This window comes from Lynx rufus, unplaced genomic scaffold, assembly GCF_022079265.1.
Source record: "Lynx rufus isolate CCGP_SWC_20201006 ecotype Redwood Valley unplaced genomic scaffold, mLynRuf1.p SCAF_7, whole genome shotgun sequence".
Lineage (NCBI taxonomy): Eukaryota > Metazoa > Chordata > Mammalia > Carnivora > Felidae > Lynx > Lynx rufus.
Genome location: NW_025814889.1, coordinates 117,652,470 through 117,672,800, shown reverse-complemented (window position 1 = coordinate 117,672,800; position 20,331 = coordinate 117,652,470). Strand labels below are relative to the sequence as shown.

General features: G+C 36.7%; 1 protein-coding gene across 1 annotated transcript in view; it reads right to left on the bottom strand.

Annotated features, from left to right (window-relative positions):
• Window positions 1–20,331, bottom strand: part of CFAP54 (cilia and flagella associated protein 54) — a 290,869-nt gene that overhangs the window by 207,249 nt on the left and 63,289 nt on the right. The window contains exons 18-19 of the mRNA XM_047065944.1: window positions 14,710–14,796; window positions 14,513–14,634 (exon numbers count right to left, since the gene is read on the bottom strand). Of these exons, the coding sequence (XP_046921900.1) occupies window positions 14,513–14,634; window positions 14,710–14,796 (209 nt within the window). The remainder of the gene's footprint in view (window positions 1–14,512; window positions 14,635–14,709; window positions 14,797–20,331) is intronic.

The following is a 20,331-nucleotide window of genomic DNA, read 5'->3' as shown; positions in this document are numbered from 1 at the left end:
GGTGAGCCTGAAAGTAAGGTAAGCACCATTTCAAAAGGTAACACATTGAGAGATAATTCATAAAACAAAAAAATAAAAATCTAAAGATCTGAAGATTTCCAAAGAAAGTCTAAATATATCCACAACTATAATGCATGTAAATGGGTTAAAGTTGTCTTTTAAACTAAATTAAAAGGCAAAGACTCTTTAATTGAGGTCCAAAGCAAAAATCCACATAAAGATTAAAATTAAACGGATAATAGAGAAAAAACAGCCTTTCCAACAAACGGTAGTAGGACAATCAGATATCCACATGGAGAATAATAAAGTACCCCTACATCCACTACATACAAATATTAACTCAAAATGAATTACAGACCCAAATGTAAGAGCTAAAATTATAAAATTCTTAAAACATATGAGTAAACCTTCACTGCTTTAAGTTAGGCAATGGTTTCTTAGATATGACAACACAAGCAAACTCACACACACACACACGCACGCACACACGCACACACACACACACACACCAAAAAGTAGATACATTAAACTTCATCAAAATTAAAAATTTCAAATGATGCCATCAAGAAAGTAAAAAGACAACCAACAGAATAAGAGAAAATATCTGCCAATCATGTATCTGATAAGTGATTTGTATTCAAAATACATAAAGAACTGTTACAAGTCAATAATAAAAAGACAAATAACCCCATTAAAAAAAAGCGGACAAAGGTTTTGAACAGACAGTTCTCCAGAGAAGATCTACAAATGGCCAATAAGTACAAAAAAAAAAATGCAAAACATCACTGACCATTTAGGGATGAAAATACAAAATCAGCAAGCTAATTTAAGAGGCAGAAAATTTGAATGCAAGATAGTGATAGAGCTGAGAAACATATCCAAAAAATTCATCCCACAACGTCAGTCTCAACTGATTTCATTTTTAAACAATTTCAAATCTCGGGGCGCCTGGGTGGCGCAGTCGGTTAAGCGTCCGACTTCAGCCAGGTCACCATCTCACGGTCCGTGAGTTCGAGCCCCGCGTCAGGCTCTGGGCTGATGGCTCAGAGCCTGGAGCCTGTTTCCGATTCTGTGTCTCCCTCTCTCTCTGCCCCTCCCGCCGTTCATGCTCTGTCTCCCTCTGCCCCAAAATTAAATAAACGTTGAAAAAAAAAATGAAAAAAAAAATTCAAATCTCAAGGAACTGATAACTCCTATACTATTTAAAAATTTTGTAACTACAGACAAAGATAGATAGCTTCTCAAATAATTTGACAAAATTATTATACCCTTGATAACAAAACTTGAAAAGTGACTGCATGTAAAGATATAGGGCAATCTTCTTACAAATATAAATGCAAGCATTCTAAATAAAATACTAATACATCGAATCTAGCAATATATTAAAGGAATAATGTATGGTAATTATATTGTCTCTCTCCCAGGAATACATGGATAATTTAATATTAGAAAGTGTATGAATACAATTTAATTTATCTATAAATCAAATGAGAAAAAAATATGATTATAGGCTCAATGACCAAAAAAATTTTTTTGAACTTCTTTAATATTCATTGTTTATTTTTTTTTTTAAATTGGAGGTAAAAAGGAAAATTTTAAAAATCTTAAGACAAATAAAAATGGAAACACAACATACCAAAATCTATGGGATGCATCAAAAACACTTTTAAGAAGAAAGTTTATAAAGAAAATGCTTCCACTAAGAAAAAAGAAAGATCTGAAATAAACAATCTGACTTTATATTTCAAGGGAACTAGAAAAAGAACAAAAAGCTAAGCCTAAAATTAGACTGAAGGAAATAACAAAGATGAGAAGGGAAATAAATAAAATAGAGACCAGAAAAATAAAGAAAAGATCAACTAAAATAAGAGCTGGTTTCTTGAAAAGATAAACAGAACTGAAAAACTTTTAGCTAGACTAAGAGAAAAAGGGAGAAGACTCAAATAATATCAGAAATGAAAGAGGAGACATTATAACTGATACCACAGAAATACAAAGAATCATAAGACATTACTATGAACATTACACACCAACAAATTATATAACCTAGAAGAAATTGATCAATAACTTGAAATATATGACTTACCAACTCAGAATCATGAAGAAATAGAAAAGATGAACAGGCCAATAACAAGTAAGGAGATGAATTAGTAATCAAAAACCTCCCAATAAAGAAAAGCCCAGAATCAGAAAAATTTAAAGAATCAATATCAATCATTCTTAAACTATTTAAAAAAAAATGAAGAGAAGGGGATACTTCCAAACTGATTTTATGAAGCCAGTATGCCCCTGATAACAAAGCCTGGCAAGGACACTACAACAAAAGAAAATTACAGGTCAACATCTCTGATGAATATAAATGCAAAAATCCTCAACAAAATATTGGCAAACCAAATATAACAATACATTAAAAGGATCATACACCACGATGAAGTAGGATTTATTCCTGGGATGCAAGGATGGCTCAACATAAATGTGATACAAATCAATAAATGTGATAAACCACATCAACAAAATGAAAGATAAAAATAATATGATCATTTCAATAGAATGAGAAAAAGAATTTAACAAAATTAAACATCCTTTTATAATTAAAAAAAAAAAAACCTCTACAAACTGGATATAGAAGAAACATACCTAAACATAATAAAGGCCATATATGGCAAACCTACTGCTAACATCGTACTCAATGGCAACAGGTTGAAAGCATTCCCACTAAGATCAGGAAGAAGACAAGAGTGCCCATTCTTACTACTCCTATTCAACTTGTTACTGGACATCCTAGCCAAAGCAATCAGAAAAGAAAAAGAAATAAAAAGTATCTAAATCTAAAAGAAAGAAGAAAATTGTCTCTGTTTACAGATGACATGATTATATAGAGAGAAAACTGCAAAGACTCAACCAAAACACTGTTAGAACCAATAAACAAATTCAGTAAAGTTGCAAGATCCAAAATCAACATATAAAAATCTGTGGCATTTCTATACACTAACAACAAACTATCCAAAAAATAAAAATAAGAATAAAGAAAACAGTCCCATTTATATTAGTGTCAAAAACAAGAAAATAGCAATAAACTTAACCATGGAGGTAAAAAAGGTCTGCGCATAAAACGTTGATGAAAGAAACTGAAGAAGATACAAATAAATGGAAAAATTCCCCGTGTTCATGGGTAGGAAGAATTAATATTATTGAGATATTCATAGTACACAAAATGATCTACCAATTCAATGCAATCTTTATGAAAATTCCAATGGCATTTTTCACAGAAATAGAAAAGTCAATCCTAAAATTCATATAGAATGACAAAAGATCCAAATAGCTAACACAGACTTGAGCAAGAAGAACAAAGCTGATCAAACTATATAACAAAGCTGTAGTAATCAAAAATATGGTAGAGAGAGAGAGAGAGAGAGAGAGAGAGAAAGGAGGAAGGGAGAGAGAAAGGAAGAAGAAAAGAAGGAAAGAAAGACCAATGGAATAAAATAGAGAGCCCAGAAATATGGTCAACTAATTTTTGACAAAGTCTCCAAGTATATACAATGAAGAAAGGTTCTTTAGGTTCTTTAATAAATATGTTCTTTAATAAATGGTATTGGGAAAACTGGATATCCATATTTGAAGAATGAAATTGGACCATTATCTTATTATATGCAAAAATCAACTCAAAATGGATTAGAGACTTAAACATAAGACCTGAAAACCACAAACTCCTAGAAGAAAGCATAAAGGAAGAGCTCTTTGACATTGGTTTAGGCAACAAGTGTTTTTGGTTCTGACAGAAGAGGTATAGGCAACAAAAACAAAAGTAAATAAGCTAAAAACCTTCAGCACAGCATAGGAAACAATCAACAAATTGAAAAGACAACCTATGGAACTGGAGAAAATATTTGCAATCTATACATTCAATAAGGCCTTCATATCTAAAATATATAAGGAACTCTAAACTCAATAGCAATCAATCCAGTCAAATAACTTAAAAATGGACAAAAAAAAACCCCAAATAGACATTTTTCCAAAAAAGACATTAAGATGGCCAACAGGTACATGAAATGATGCTCAACATCACTTATCATCAGGGAAATGTAAATAAAAACCACCATGAGATAGTATCTCACACCTGTTAGAATGTCTATTATCAAAAAGACAAATGATAACAAATGTTGGTGCAGATGTGGAGAAAAGGGAACCTTTGTACAATGTTGGTAAGAATGTGAACTGGTACAACCAATGTGGTATACAGTATGGAGGTTCCTCAAAAAATTAAAAATAGAACTATCATATAATCCAGCAATCCCACTTCTGGGTATTTATCCAAAGCAAATGAAATCATTATCTGCACTCCTATGTTCATTGCAGCATTATTCACTATCACCAAGATGTGAAGACAATCTAAGTGTCCATTGATAAATAAAGAAACTGTGTTACATATATACAATGGAATATTATTCAGCCTTAGAAAATAAGAAAATTCTGCCAATTGGAGCAACATGTATGACCTTGAGGGCATTATACTAATGAAATGAGCCAGACAAAGAGAAATACTGTATGGTATCATGTATATGTGTAATCTGAAAAAATAAAAGTCAAACTCATAGAAACAGTAAGTAGAATGGTGATTGCCAAGGGCAAGAAAGAGGGGATTCGGTCAAGAGGCACAAACTTCCAGTTATAAGATGAATAAGTTGGGGCGCCTGGGTGGCGCAGTCGGTTAAGCGTCCGACTTCAGCCAGGTCACGATCTCACGGTCCGTGAGTTCGAGCCCCGCGTCGGGCTCTGGGCTGATGGCTCGGAGCCTGGAGCCTGTTTCCGATTCTGTGTCTCCCTCTCTGTCTGCCCCTCCCCCGTTCATGCTCTGTCTCCCTCTGTCCCAAAAATAAAAAAATAAACGTTGGAAAAAAAAAAAAAAAAATTTAAAAAAAAAAAAAAAAATAAGATGAATAAGTTCTGAAAATGTAACGTAGAGCATGGTGACTACACTTAATAATAGTGTATTGCATCCTTGAAATTTGGCAAGAAAACATATCTTAAGTGTTCTCAGGAAAAAAAAAAGGTAACTACATGATATGATAAATGTGTTAATTAAGCTGATTGTGGTAACCATTTTATAATGTACAATAGTCCCTGCTTATCCACAGGAACACATTCCAAGCCCCTCAACGGATGCCTGAAACCACAGACATATCAAACCCTATATATACTATTTTTTTCTTATACATATATACCTATGATAAAGTTTAATTTATAAATTAGGCACAGTAAGGGATTAGCAATATCTAATAATAAAATAGAACAATTATAACAATATATTATAATAAAAGTTATGTGAATGTGGTCTCAAAATATCTTATTGTACTGTACTCATCCTCTTCCTGTGACAATGTGAGAAGATAAAATGCCTATGTGATGAGATGAAGTGAAGTGAATGTCATAGGCACTGTGACACAGCATTAGGCTACTACTGACCTTCTGAGGATACATCAGAAGGAGAATCATCTGCTTCTGGGCTGTGGTTGTCTGCAGGTAACTGATTCCTCAGAAAGCAAAACCACAGATAAGAGGAGACTACTCTATGTGTACATCAAATCATCACATTATACATTCTAAGTATATTACAATTTTATTTGCCAATTATGCCTCAGTAAAGATGGGGGTGTGGCAAACCTCAGTAAACCAGGAAAGCTCTTGCCTTAGCATGAGAAAAATATTAATTTTAGCCAATAGCCAAAATTATGGCTAATAGGGAAGCACTAAAAGAATTATCAATAAAATCCAGAAGGAGACACAATGCCCCTATTCATTTTTGTTCTGGAAGTTCCAGCCAATTTAATAAATTTAAGAAAAGAAATACCGAAAATGAGAAGACAGATGTCTGCCTACCAAATTTCAAATACATTTCACTCTGATACAAAAACCTGTACTGTCTCCCCTGCAGAAGACATGCTAAGTTCAAAGCTTCCATTTGGAGATGGGGACTTGAGCTCAAAAGAAAGGGTAAGACTGGAGATAGGATCCACGAGTCATTTGCATCAAAGTGATATTTAAAACTGAGTGAGTAAACTAGTTCCCTGTGGGAGTGTAGATTATAAAACTGTAGTATCATACATTTTCTTCTAAAATAAAGATTGACCTAAATTGAGATCAGAATGAACTCATTTTTATTGTTTATAGGAAATGGCTGACATTAAGGTCTAAAATCATTAGTTGTGATTAAAATTTATCTGTAATAGTAAATGGGCTTTTAAATTCTGCTTGTTCTCTGCAAGGAGGGCTTGAAAATTTTTTTTTTTTTTTTGGCATTTATCGTTAAGAATCTTAGCCATCTGCATAGGACAATTACTCCATCATGTGAGAAGGGGTGTATTAAATGGTAACCATGTTCCTAGGGCCTACATGGTAAAGACCTTAGCTGTTTAGACTCAAAACTAATTTACAGACATGTGGTGCTCAGTATAACTTGAATCATTGAATGAATGAATCAATCAAGGGGATAGGATGGCATCTATTATTCATTACTATCTCTACTTTTTCACTCATTCAACCAAACTGAGAAGAATGGAGAAAATGGATGGAAAGAGAGATGTTAAAGGAGCTGTGTCTTAACACACTATGAGAGAATCAAGGAATCAGCAGTGCCAGTTCAGCCCAGAGGACACAACAACTATGGGGCTGGACAGAGGCTCATTGACCTTTCCACCCTATACCATAGACAAAAGACCAGATTTGGCTCCCTGAGAGAACAGATAGGCCCACAGAGCAGGGTTCCCTCAAAAGGCAACAATAGGTAGGAGCTTGATGAGGAAGAGACCAGAAACAAAATGACGAAGAAGCTTGAGCAGAAAAAGATAAGTAGATTCCTCCCAGATAACTGTGGAAAATTTTAAAGACATTCCTACTTGAACAGAAGGGAGATGAAAGCTATTATATTTTGAACATTAAATGTTAATGTGCCTTCATTTGCGTCACAGACTGTGGAGACCAAGATATTTTAGGCTGCATAAGAACAGGTGAGATCAGCCTGAGGAAAAATTATGCAACACAAGGGAAGGGACCAATACTTTAAAAGTTTCTGTCCTCTGGATTATGTGTGCAGCCTATAAAATGCACCAGCAGCACTGGTTTACTGGCCCTAATATTAACACACACTACTTTCGACCTTATCTCAACTGGCTAGCCAACTGCCCTGGGTTTTCTACACTTATTTCCAAAATTTGCCTCAGCAGTTCATGCTCCAGTAAACCAGTCGGACACTAGCATCTTCTGACTTGAATTTAGCAGCTTCTCTCTCCATATCCATGAATCCAACTGAGATTTTTTAAAACTTCCTGCTTTCTGCCATGGCACAGATATTTCTCCAACCTGGCTCTTGATCAATATCATCTATGGAGTTTATTTCAAAATTAAGATATTCCATCCCCACTCCGAACCTATTTAATAAAAATCTCCAGGGATGAGGCTTGAGCGTCTGTATTTTTTTTTTAAGTTTATTTCTTTATTTTGAGAGAGAAAGTGCGGCGGAGGTGGGAGGGCAGCGAGAGACGGAGAGAGAATCCCAAGCAAGCTCCGTGCTCAAACTCACAAACTGTGAGATCATGACCTGGCCTGAAATCAAGAGCTGGAGGCTTAACCAAGTGAGCCACCCAGGTACCCCAAACATCTGTATTATTAACAAATGTCAAGGATAATTTTGACGTACAGCAGTGACTGGGAGCCACTGATTGAAATGAGTTAATCAGCTTCCTACCCTTTCTCTCAATCTCTAATCTCCTCAACCTCCAGTCATCTAGCCTTTCAATGACTCCTCCTATACTTGTTACAGTGCAAACTCCTCCACAGTCTTTTGTATTCTGATCATGATTATACTTTCTAGCCTTATCTCCTTTTCTACTCTTTTGTTCTCCCATAACTACCTCCTATCCTTCCCTGAGAACCTGTGCTTGTCATGCCTTGAAGCTTTTCCCATGCAACTTCCTCTTCCTGAAGGGTTTTACATCCTTTTCTGTGCTTCAAGACTCACTCAAAAATCACCTCTGAATCCTCCCAAAAGAAGTCCCACACATTTAGGTATTTAACTCTCGTCATTTACCATTCTTTATTTTAGCAGGTATCACACAATACGATCTGTGTACGTGATTGTCTACACTCTCTAAGCAATGAGTGTCTTGGCCACAATGACAGTGCTTTATTTATCTCTTTAGGTTCAGTAAATGTGTTTTTGAATGAAAGATATATGAAATTATGACAGACAAGGATGCTCTATAATGCATTTTAAGACAATATGTTTAAAATGTTCTGATTCAGTCTTGATAAGTTTTAACTTTAGACTCCCCAACTCAGATTCCATGGCCCAATTTGAAATAGACTAATAAAAGCACTAAGGTCTTAAATGAAAGGTAACAAAAGTCTAAAACAGAGTCCTTGATTTATATAAATCAGATAAATTCTATAATAGTACTCAAGGTAAAACCTAGTGCTAGTTACAAATTAAAATCCTGTGGAGAAATAGGAACCCTCTTGCACTGTTGGTGGGAATGCAAACTGGTGCAGCCACTCTGGAAAACAGTGTGGAGGTTCCTCAAAAAATTAAAAATAGACCTACCCTATGACCCAGCAGTAGCACTGCTAGGAATTTACCCAAGGGATACAGGAGTACTGATGCATAGGGGCACTTGTACCCCAATGTTTATAGCAGCACTCTCAACAATAGCCAAATTATGGAAAGAGCTTAAATGTCCATCACCTGATGAATGGATAAAGAAATTGTGGTTTATATACAAAATGGAGTACTATGTGGCAATGAGAAAGAATGAAATATGGCCCTTTGTAGCAACGTGGACGGAACTGGAGAGTGTTATGCTAAGTGAAATAAGCCATACAGAGAAAGACAGATACCATATGGTTTCACTCTTATGTGGATCCTGAGAAACTTAACAGGAATCCATGGGGGAGGGGAAGGAAAAAAAAAAAAAAAGAGGTTAGAGTGGGAGGGAGCCAAAGTATAAGAGACTCTTAAAAAATGAGAGCAAACTGAGGGCTGATGGGGGGGTGGGAGGGAGGGAAGGGTGGGTGATGGGTATTGAAGAGGGCATCTTTTGGGATGAGCACTGGGTGTTGTATGGAAACCAATTTGACAATAAATTTCAAATATTTTTAAAAAATGAAACTAATTAAAAAAAAAGAAATTAAAATCCTAACTTAGGAAGCCAAATCATTGAGTTGCTAAAAGCATTCCATTTATAAGAGAGTGACTGGTACACTAATTAGAAAAACTATCTATACCCCCATGTTCATTTCAGCATTATTTACAATAGCCAAGACACATTATATATATATGAATATATAACTCATATGTATGAATATTATTCAGCCATAGAAAAAAAATGAAATCTTGCCATCTGAGACAACATAGATGGACCCTGAGGGCATTATGTTAAGTGAAATAAGTCAGAGAAAGACAAATACCATATGATGTCATTCACATATGGAATCTGAAAAAAACCAAGTTCATTGGTGGTTGCCAGTTGGTTGGGGGTGAGAGGTGGGACAAAAATGGGTGAAAGGGGTCAAAAGGTACAAATTCCCAGTTATAAAATAAGTCATGGGGGTGTAATGTACAGCCCAGTGACTACAGCTAATAATACTGTATTCCTTATTTAAAAGTTCCTAAGAGAGTAAATCTGAAAAGTTGTCATCACAAGAAAAAAAATTTTGTAACTGATAACAAATACCTAAGATTTTTTGTAGTGATCATTTAGCAACATATACAAATATCGAGCCATTACGTTACACACCTGAAACTAATGTAACGTTATATGTCAATTATACATCAATTTTTAAAAAAGAAAGTGATTAGGGCTTTTTAAAGGGGGTTCCTCAAATAAAAGGAAAAAAATATTACCAGAAAAGTAGTCCCAAAAAGTCAAGAAAGGAAAATTCCCATGAAACCAGCTCTATTCAACTGTAAAAAGAGAAAATGTTCTCAGTATGGACATGACTGTTGCCTATAACACGTCCAACATGTTGCCTAATATGTCCATCAAAACATATTGTTTTATTGCCATTAAAAATTGTACTGAAGTCCAAAGTACTTTTGTCTGAATGTAAATCTCTGCCTATAGTTCCCATAGAGAAACAGACCTGCTTCTTTTTAGAAGTTACTCAATGCTTACGAGGACAGATTGACATTAAATACGTTTGACATCGACAGTGCAGCAAAACACTTGGGGAAAGATATAATGCAATCTTCAAGGTCATGATTAACAACTATCCATAAAAAACGATCATAAGACTGGAATAATAAAGTGCCATATTTATTACTTGTCTAGTAGACCTCCTGAGGTATATTCTGGATTCTCAGCACTATTACATACATTTTAGAAGGAGATGAAAAGTTAAGTCATATCCAAGAATCCAGGAAAGAAATATTTTTTTATTGCTAAGAATAAAATATACAATTTATAAGATCAATCTCGGAGACAACACAAAAAGAAACATATAGTTTGATAGAGGAAAGTATATCTAGAACACCAAAAAATAGCTCTGATATGATAAAACAGAATGTTCCAGAATGCTTAAAGTGGAAGACAGAGTAGTAGTAGTAGTAATAATAATAATGGCTAACATTTATTGACTGCTTGTTCTGTGCCAAATGCTAAGCATTTTACATGCATCATTTCCTTGAATCTTCCCAAGAACCCCCATTTTATATATGAAGAAATTAAAACTTAGGAGAGCATAAGTAACTTGACCTTGATCATACAGCTAGTCAGTAGCAGAACCAAAACTTTAACCCAACACCCTATACTCCTAACTACTATGTATCTTGTCGTAATACAAAGCTAAGTTAAAAAGAAGCATGGAAAGGCAACCTGGATGAAGTTTCCTACAAAATACCGTTAAAACTTGAAATGTAAGTTAGCTAAAATCTCCCGTCAATAGTTTGAAGTCTAGGGGGTCAAAATATGACTTCACAGGAGGGGGTCAGAATCAGAAAGAATTTGCTCTTTATGGGAAAGACTCCAACATGGAACAATTAAAAAGAGCTGATAAGATCTCTGAAAAAAAACTGATTTACCTATATTCTTTCCCCAAAAGCAAATAGAATTGATTTGACTAAAATGCTATAAAATAGGAAGAATAATTATACTTAGTAATCCAATTACCACTAATGTAATAAAAAGCCAACATGGACTTTCAGAAGCCCAATAACCAAGACAGGAAAAAGGGGGTGGGGGGAGGTTGGAAATCCCCATAATCAAAAAACAAACCAGTCATTTCATTTAGAAAGCTAACAAGCTATTATCAAAGGTTTGTCTCTCACTCCTGGCAACAAGTTGGTCCACTTATAACTGATTAGGAATAAAATGGACACCTGATGAGATTATGCAGCTCCACAAGGTCAGGAAACTTCTGAAAAACTAAAACAGGGTATGAATTATTTAAGAGTTCTGAAAAGAAAAAGACCCAGGCTTTTCAAACCTTTTTATGGTATCAGGTGACACATTAGTTACTGATTTGGGGATAACTTTATTACAAAATCATGATAATGTAAACCATTCTGTAATATACCTCAGCAGAAATGATTGCCAAGGGAAAGAAATTTATTTGTCTTCTTTAAAGAGAGAAAGTTTGGCAATTATTTGAGCCATAACATCATTGTTTACGAGAGTACTCTAAGGACTGATCATTAAGCCTTAACACTTGGATAAAAAACTACCATTGAGGAGCAGAGGTGGCTATAGATGATTTCAGAACTTCTAAATAAATATTCAACATGTTCCTAGTTGGTGAAATCCTTGTGGAGGACCCCTCATAAAAAAAAAAAAAAATAGAGCCTCTAAATGCATCTCATGATTCTATCCTAAGAGGACATTATACTTACAATTTTTCTTAAGTTAAAATAGTTTCACTTAAGAAATAGAAGGAAAAGGCACACAGGGAGAAAAGCATGAAAACTTCTGACTTCTCACAACTCCAGTGTGTCCCCCAGTGTCAAAGGTAGGAAGATAGAGATATAACAGGGGAATGAGCATATTATGACAGCACGAAGACCAGATTCAGTCATAATAAAACAAAAGGGAAAATCCCAGAGGCTTTATTCTCTCCAGGCTCTGAGAGGCCACAAAATTACTCCTGAGAGAAACAGTTCTAAAAGAAAGATAAGTTTTATTTGATGTAGAAATAGGACTGAAGTATTAGTATCCTCCAAGTACCAGATAGTAGCAAGGGGCTTCAGAAGCATCTGATGAGAAAATGAATCTGAACACACCCCCAAAGTTTTCCAACAAAAATCAGGCACCAGTCATCTGAGACTATCCAAACTATCATAAAACTCCTTCATTCAAATGCCAGATATTCAAATTTAATAAGGCTCTCCTCTAATACTGCCAGGACGGACTTACCAACCTTGAACACCAATAGCATCAGTCCATCCAAAATCCTCAGACTTCCTCTGTGGTCTCTTCTTCTTACCATCTTATCCCAATACCCACCCCTCCCCTTGCATCTATGCTTCTGTGACACTGAGACCCATAGGACCACAAGAACTCTATGAGATTTCTAGCTTCAGGAACTTTGTACATGTTGTTTTCTCTTCCATAATATCATTTCCACCCTTTGTCTTCCTCTTTCTCTGCCTGTCAGTATTCAACTTCACGATTCCTTTTCTGTATGTTTCCTTAAACATTACCCACTGCTGGGTTGGGTACTCCTCTGCCTAATTCCCCTGGCACTCTTTGCAATGAAAGCATCTATAGCAATGACCCATAATTACCTACTTACTTATCTATGTTCCCACAGACTGGATTTATCTTGAAGTCAGGGACCACAAAGAGAAGGCAACCCATCAATATTTCTTAAATAAATAAAGGATTTAATTTGTTTTTATCCCCTGTACTCAGCATAATACCAGGCACAGAATCAATGTGCAATAAATATTTGCTGAATGGATGGTAAGTACTCAAAAACATTTTTTGGATGAATGAAGTAATGGACAGATGATCAGAGAGTGCTATATATCAGAAATCTTAAATTCCAATATCCTACTTTCTGACCTCAAATACCTATCCTTCCAGCTCTCTCAGATTCTGATTTTCTGGTCTCTGACCTCACAGAGATGTCTGGTCTCTTGACATCTTCCTAGTCACCAAGCCTTTAAAGACCGTGAGGGTGTCACTTCCCTCTCACTCATTCTGTACCCATTTTTATTATGAACTTTTAACCCATACTATCATTTGTAAAAATCCAGCCCTGTACATATTTCTGCTGTCACAAATATTCTGCTGTCACAGCTACTAAAAATAACACACCAGGATAATGTCATACCACTATGCAGATGGGGCTTCTTAAAAATTCATGGTCTTCAACTTCAGCCAGAACTTTGTGCTGGCCAGTCCTTTAACTTGGAGTCAGCTTCCCCATCCATTCCTCATTCATTCCTCTCCACTCTGTAACCATCTTCTCTCTCCTCGGTCCAACTGTCCACCCTTGCTCTCCGCTGTTGGCAGATATCCCTTGCTTCCTACTCTATCAGATGATTGGCATAAGAAGGCATCAACTCAACTCTCTGCCTCCACACTAATAGACTCACTCTAATCTACATCAGTCTTTTCCTCCTTCCCTTTTATATCAGAGGATGAGGCGTCTGCCCTGCAGCCCACCCTCCACTGAAGATGAATCACTTTATCTGTGTTTTCAATCATCTCCTTCCCTCTTCTAATAGGATTCTGCTCTATCATTAACCCCTCTCATATCTTCAATTCCTTTTCTTCTGGCTCTTCATCCCCATTATATAAATATGCTAAACTTTTTCTCTTAAACTCTTCTTAAACTCTGTATCTTCTCCCTAGCTTTGACCTACTTTTGTCTTTCTCTTATCAGCTAAACTACTTGTATCATTATTCTCTACTTCACCATGTACCATTCACTCAGCCAATACAATCAAATTTTTATGGGTAATACAGTATGAGAGACAAATTTTTTAAAAATCCCCTAACTTTAAATTTTACTGCCCTCAAAAATTTAAACTCTAAAATCAATATACAATGAATCAGCAAGAAGACAGAACAATTTCCAGGTCAGAGTAAGATAATAAGGCATTTGGTCCATAAATCAGCAATACCACCAGAGAGGAGATATGTGAGCCAATGGACTTGAAGTATTTTAATTCCATAGTAAGGAATGCATTATGCTAGCATAGTGTCACTTAAATTCTATAGTTTCCCTTATTTTTAATCCTTCTGATTTTATTTGGCTTCCAATGTAAGTTGCCCCTACAAAGAGAAAATACAGTGAGAGGATCTATCATTTTAGGAGAGTTCAGGACTGGCAATACAAATTAGTTCCCTGTTCAGAACCATTCTACTTCTCAAAAGAGAGGACTAGATATAGGGACCGTAAACGTTCATAATCTAACGAACACATTGTTTTTAGCAAAGGGAACTAAATCATTCATTTAACAATGGCTGTATGTCAGGAGTAAAAAAATAAAAAAAAAGGAATGGCATGTTGTTACCATCAAAAAGTTGTGTGAACATGTAGAGGCTGCATCTTTTTCAAATACTAGAAGAGCTTTCTGCATCAAGTAAATCGCTTTGGACAGCTTATTCTTCTTTATTTTATTCATTACACTTAATTCTGAAACAGAAAATACACATTTTTACCAAAAGGGAAACATAAAAACTATCTTTAAATTTTTTGGAAAAACAGTACCTGTAAAACAGTCAATGCTTCTAGATTGTTTCAGCTTTTTTGGATCTTTGGCAGATACATGCTTGCTAGCAGCTGGAGTCTGCAAAACTGAAGAAGGAGAAGATTGCCATTACAATTAGATTTGTATCCAAAAAAGGGCATATTTTCTAAACATTAAAGGGTAACTATCTATTTGCAAAATTATTACTTCCTCTCATATGTCATGTCTTTTTTCATTAATAGATAAAAATTCAAACAAATCTACAACAATCTATAAATAAATGCAGTTTAATTGACAAACTCTCTTTTATTTGCCACAGTATGCCTGAGGACATAAAAAATATTCAAATTATAAAAATATTTAACTTGCTATCTCATCTTAAATAAAATCATCTTGAAAGTTGATAAATAAGATCCAACCTACTTTTATTCACTTCTCTTTTGATAAACTTTTTAAAACTGCTCCATCCATGATCCCTGCAAGATCTCTGAGTACCCCAAGAATACCTCCACTCGCCTCTCTCAAGATTTTCAACTAACACACGAATTCTTGCCAGCTGACTATGGGCAGTGAGAGATCCTGGTGTACAGTTGGGATGAGCCATCGTTGTGGTCTAGGAAAGAGAGGATGATGGAGAAGAGAATAAAAGTATGCTGGCCCAGGAAGATGGAGAATGTTGCTCTGATTTTGATTTTTGAGATCTGGTCCTCAGGAGATCAGGCAATATTTTGTTTCTTGGAGGTATGTGAAGGTACTTGTAGTAACCTGACAATAAACCCCTGTTATTTTAATTATTTGTGCTAATGCCATGAGATGATGATTGACTGATGAAAAGATGCCAACAGATACCATTAAAGGATATAAAGTTTCTTTAATGGTGAAGGATAAGGGAATTTCTCTGCATGGAGACAGCAACACAAAGCAGAAAATAATGCATCATTCTCTCAGTACCTGGTGTATTATAAGTGCTAACTAAGTGATGACTCTCATGAGTATAACAGTTGGAGATAAGAAGGCTCTCATGAGTATAATAGAGATAAGAAGGATGAGATTCAAGAAAACTCTGAATGCCCAACGCAGATAAGTCATATTTAATGCCACTATCATCAACAGGCAACCACTGTAAAGTTCTTGAATGAGAATGACAAAAGCAGTATTTAGGCAACATTAGTCTGGCAGCAGCATGCAAGAATGAAGAAAGAAGGAAAAAATGAAAATCTTTGCTATGGTGATAGTTCAATAAGTGGAGAAAAACATCAAGGAGTCCCAGAGATATTGCAAAGGAATAATAACTAAGCCCATTTAAATTTGAGCTCAAGTCTACCATCAGTATTATTAAATGGTCTCTGATAAAAACTCAGAGGATCACTTAGCCTGGAAAGATTTATGGATAATAATTAGAGAATTAACTAGTTATTAACTCTATAAGTGAACAGACCCCACTTTACTACAGAAGATAATATAGCTACTAAGTGAGAATTATAGGCTAGTTTTCTTAAAGAAAACCTGACACATAAATGCCATTCACGTTTTGAAATACATTTGTGGTCCAAATATTTTAAAATCAAAGAATATTCAAAGTTCTTATTCTAAGTAGCCTGATTGAAATATATATATATATATATATGATGACACAGAAATGTTTTCATTTTATTTGCTTCCCTCTACATCCAGCAGGTCTTTTAAGAAACAGGCTTTGAAACAGTATAAATGTTGAAAATAAAATGTAAGAGGATGAAAACTATAAAGGGATAAAAGAATAAAGAAAAGGGAAATTTTATGTAAACAGAATGCAAATACAAGCACGTGGTCCTAAGTATATACCAATGGGAAACATCACCATAGAAAAAATAAAATTAATTCAAGTAAATTTGAACACAGTTCTCTAACATGTGATATATTCTAAAGACAAAATGAACTGCAAAGAAGTCCTAAATTTACTTAGCAGTTTTGTTGTTAATGGTGGTATTGGTTTAATAATTCTGAAAACACTTTGTTAATATGGTAAGACAAAGCATCATGGCAGCATAAGTCATCCCTCCCCCCCTCCACATGCAAAAAGAAAAACTCAGCATCTATTCATGGACAAAAACAGAAGTGCCTGAGAAAGAAGAGCAAAACTGGAGGGATCGAACTTCCTGATTTCAAACTACACTGCAAAGCAATAGTAATTAAAACACGTACGGTACTGGCATAAAAATAGACACACAGACTAATAGAACAGAAACAAATACATGCAAATATGTCCAATTAACACTAGACAATGGAGCAAAGAATATTTGGTAGGGAAAAGACAGTTTCCTTAATAAATGGTGTTAGGAAAACTGGATATCCATATGCAGAAGAAGGAAATTGGACCTTTTACACCACTTACAAAAATTAACTTGAAATGGATTAAAATTTTAAACCTAAAAACTGAAACCATAGAACTCCTAGAAGAAAAAACACTTCTTGACATTGGTCTTGGCAATGATTTTTTTTTTTTGATCTGCCAGCAAAAGCACAAGTAATAACAAAATTAATAAATACGAGTACATCACATGAAAAAGCTCTGCACAGCAAAAGAAATAACCAACAAAATGAAAAGGGAACCTACAAAATGGAAGAAAATATCTACAAATCATATATCTGATAAGGATTAATACCCAAAATATTTAAAGAACTCGTAGTTGCTGGAGGGCGGCCAACATGGCAGAGAAGTAGGGGGAATCCATACTTCCCCTGTCTCTCAAAGAAGTATAGAAGCCAAAGGACTTTGAACACCAGGGCCTGGGAGGAAAGAGACTGAATCTACTAGGAAGAAAATGGGAAAGCTGGAAAAAAGATAGGTGGGTAACTGCGACTGGGGGAGATAAAAAAAAAAAAAGAAAAAAAAGGCCACGTGAGCATGGAAGGGAGGGACCCCCTTCTGTGGAGAGACAAAGGGAAGAGAAAGAGCGGATAGAAAAGTGCAGGACCGGACCTATGGGTACAGGAGATAGACCTGGGACTGAGACTGAGAGGGATCCAATCTCTAACTGCGGCTTTCTTCGGATGGGGCCGGCCTCTGTTCGCGCACCTGGGGAGGGGGGCAGCCAGGCCTCGGTGTGGTGGTAGGTCAGAGTCTCAGTCCGCAGCTGGAGAAAGTGGTTCCCTCCCTGGAGGGCTGCGCAATAGCACAGAACCTGCCTGCATCCGCCACCCCCGGGCACAGCGGCTGGGCCAGGGGCTCAGTCTGCAGGAGGATACTGCCGCTGAGTCCCTGGAGTGCTGTGGGAAAAGACAAAGCCTGCCTGTGTCCGCCATCCGCCATGGCGGGGGTCTCAGGCGGCAAGGGCAGAGACTCAGTCGTGGTAAGAGAAGGCGGTCCTCCGTGAAGTGCGGCGGCACAAAGCCAGCCGGGACCATATATCACCACATTCAGAGGCACTTCCCCAGCGTCAGAGCTCACAGAGCGGGACTTTGAATCCTAGCCAAGTGCAGGGTCAGGGGGGTTGGCGGAGTAAGAAAGACTGTGTCCCCCCCCACCCCCCGTCTGTGCCCGCAGTACAGTGAGGACCACTCAAACAGAGTTCACCAGGTCGGGATCCGTGAACAGACTGGGGGATCACCATTCTGCCCCTGCCCCCACCACCACCAAGGTGGGGCCTCAGGGATCACTTCCAGGGCTCCTAGTGGAGGTGGGTTCCGACCACACCAAACCACGCCCCCTTGCACTGGGTAACTGCCTATCCACCGGAGCGGCACAGACCCTGAGGACAGCTACCACCGACAAGCAATGCAGTATTGCCTGGATTAACTCTAGGTCAATTCTGGATATATAGATATATTCTTCCCCCTCCCCCATTTCTCCTCCTTATCTCTTCCCTCCCCTAGGCTGGTTACTCTGGTTATTGGTCTGTCTAAACAGACATATTTAATCCATTGTCTTGATACATGTTCTACACCTCCTTCTTTATACTCCTTTCTCTCTCTGGAATTTTCAAGCCATATAGTTTCTCTGTCTGGGCAACTTTATCCTCATTTCGTTTTCCCCACCTCCTTCTTTATTTTCCTTTCTCCCTCTCTGGATTAAGCCTTTTAGTCTCTCTGCCCAACCAATATTTATTTTTAATTCCCTCCCCCCCACCCCAGTCATTTCTCTCTTTGTATGTGCTCTTCCATAAGCACCACCTCCACCCTCTTCTTTACTTGTAGTTGGTGTTTTGGGGTTTTTTGTTTTTAGTCTTTAGGGGTTTTTGTTTGTTTGTTTGTTTGTGTTATTTGTGTGTTTGCGTATTTTTGTCTCCTGTTTGTCCATCTGTTTCCCTTTACAGGGCTACTCCAATGAACAAATCAAGGCATATCTGGTAGAGGGGCCAAAATATTATTATGAGTAGGGTAATAAAATAACCAAAGTCACAACAACAGAGAGCAAGTAACAAGACCCGAAAAAACACCTCCTGAAGGGCCAGGCCCTGGCCAGTATGTGACCCTCCTTTAATACAGCAGGTGCTCGCAGGCGCAGAGCATACAACAAGCTTTTAAAATGCAAAAGGGACAGAAAACTAGCCAAAATGATGAAACGGAAGAATTCTCCTCAAAAGAAATTCCAGGAAGTAGCGACAGCTAACAAATCGATTAAAACCGATTTAAGCAATATAACAGAACAAGAATTTAGAATAATAGTCATAAAACTAATTGCTGGGCTTGAAAAAAGCATAGAAGACATCAGAGAATCTATTGCTACAGAGATCAAGGGACTAAAAAATAGTCATGATGAATTTAAAAATGTTACAAACAAGGTGCAAAATAAAATGGAGACGACTACAGCATGGATTGAAGAGGCAGAGGAGAAAATAGGTGAATTAGAAGATAAAATTATGGGAAAAGAGGAAGCTGAGAAAAAGAGATACAAAATCCAGGAGTATGAGGGGAGAATTAAAGAATGAAATGATGCAATCAAACAGAATAATATCCGTATCATAGGAATTCCAGAAGAAGAAGAGAGAGAGAGAAAGGGGCTGAAGGTGTACTTGAACAAATCATAGCCGAGAACTTCCCTGATCTGGGGAAGGAAACAGGCATTGAAATCCAAAAGGCACAGAGAACTCCCTTCAGACTTGAATTGATCTTCTGCATGACATATCATAGTGAAACCGGGAAAATACAAGGATAAAGAGAGAATTCTGAAAGCAGCTAGGGATATCGCTTCTCGGCCTTTTGGCTAAGATCAAGTGTGAAAGCAGGTAGGGATAAACGGGCCTTAACATACAAAGGTAGACACATAAGGCTAGTAGCAAACCTATCTACTGAAACTTGGCAGGCCAGAAAGGAATGGCAGGAAATCTTCAGTGTGAGGAACAGAAAAAATATGCAGCCAAGAATCCTTTACCCAGCAAGTCTGTCATTCAGAATAGGAGAGATAAAGGTTTTCCCAAACAAACAAAAACTGAAGGAATTCATCACCACTAAACCAGCCCTACAAGAGATCCTAAGGGAGATTCTGTGAGTGAAATGTTGTAAGGACCACAGTGTACCAGAGACACCACTACAAGCATGAAACCTACTGATATCTCAATGACTCTAAACACCTATCTTTCAATAATAACACTGAATGTAAATGGACTAAATGCTCCAACCAAAAGACATAGGGTATCAGAATGGATAAAAAAAAAAAAAAA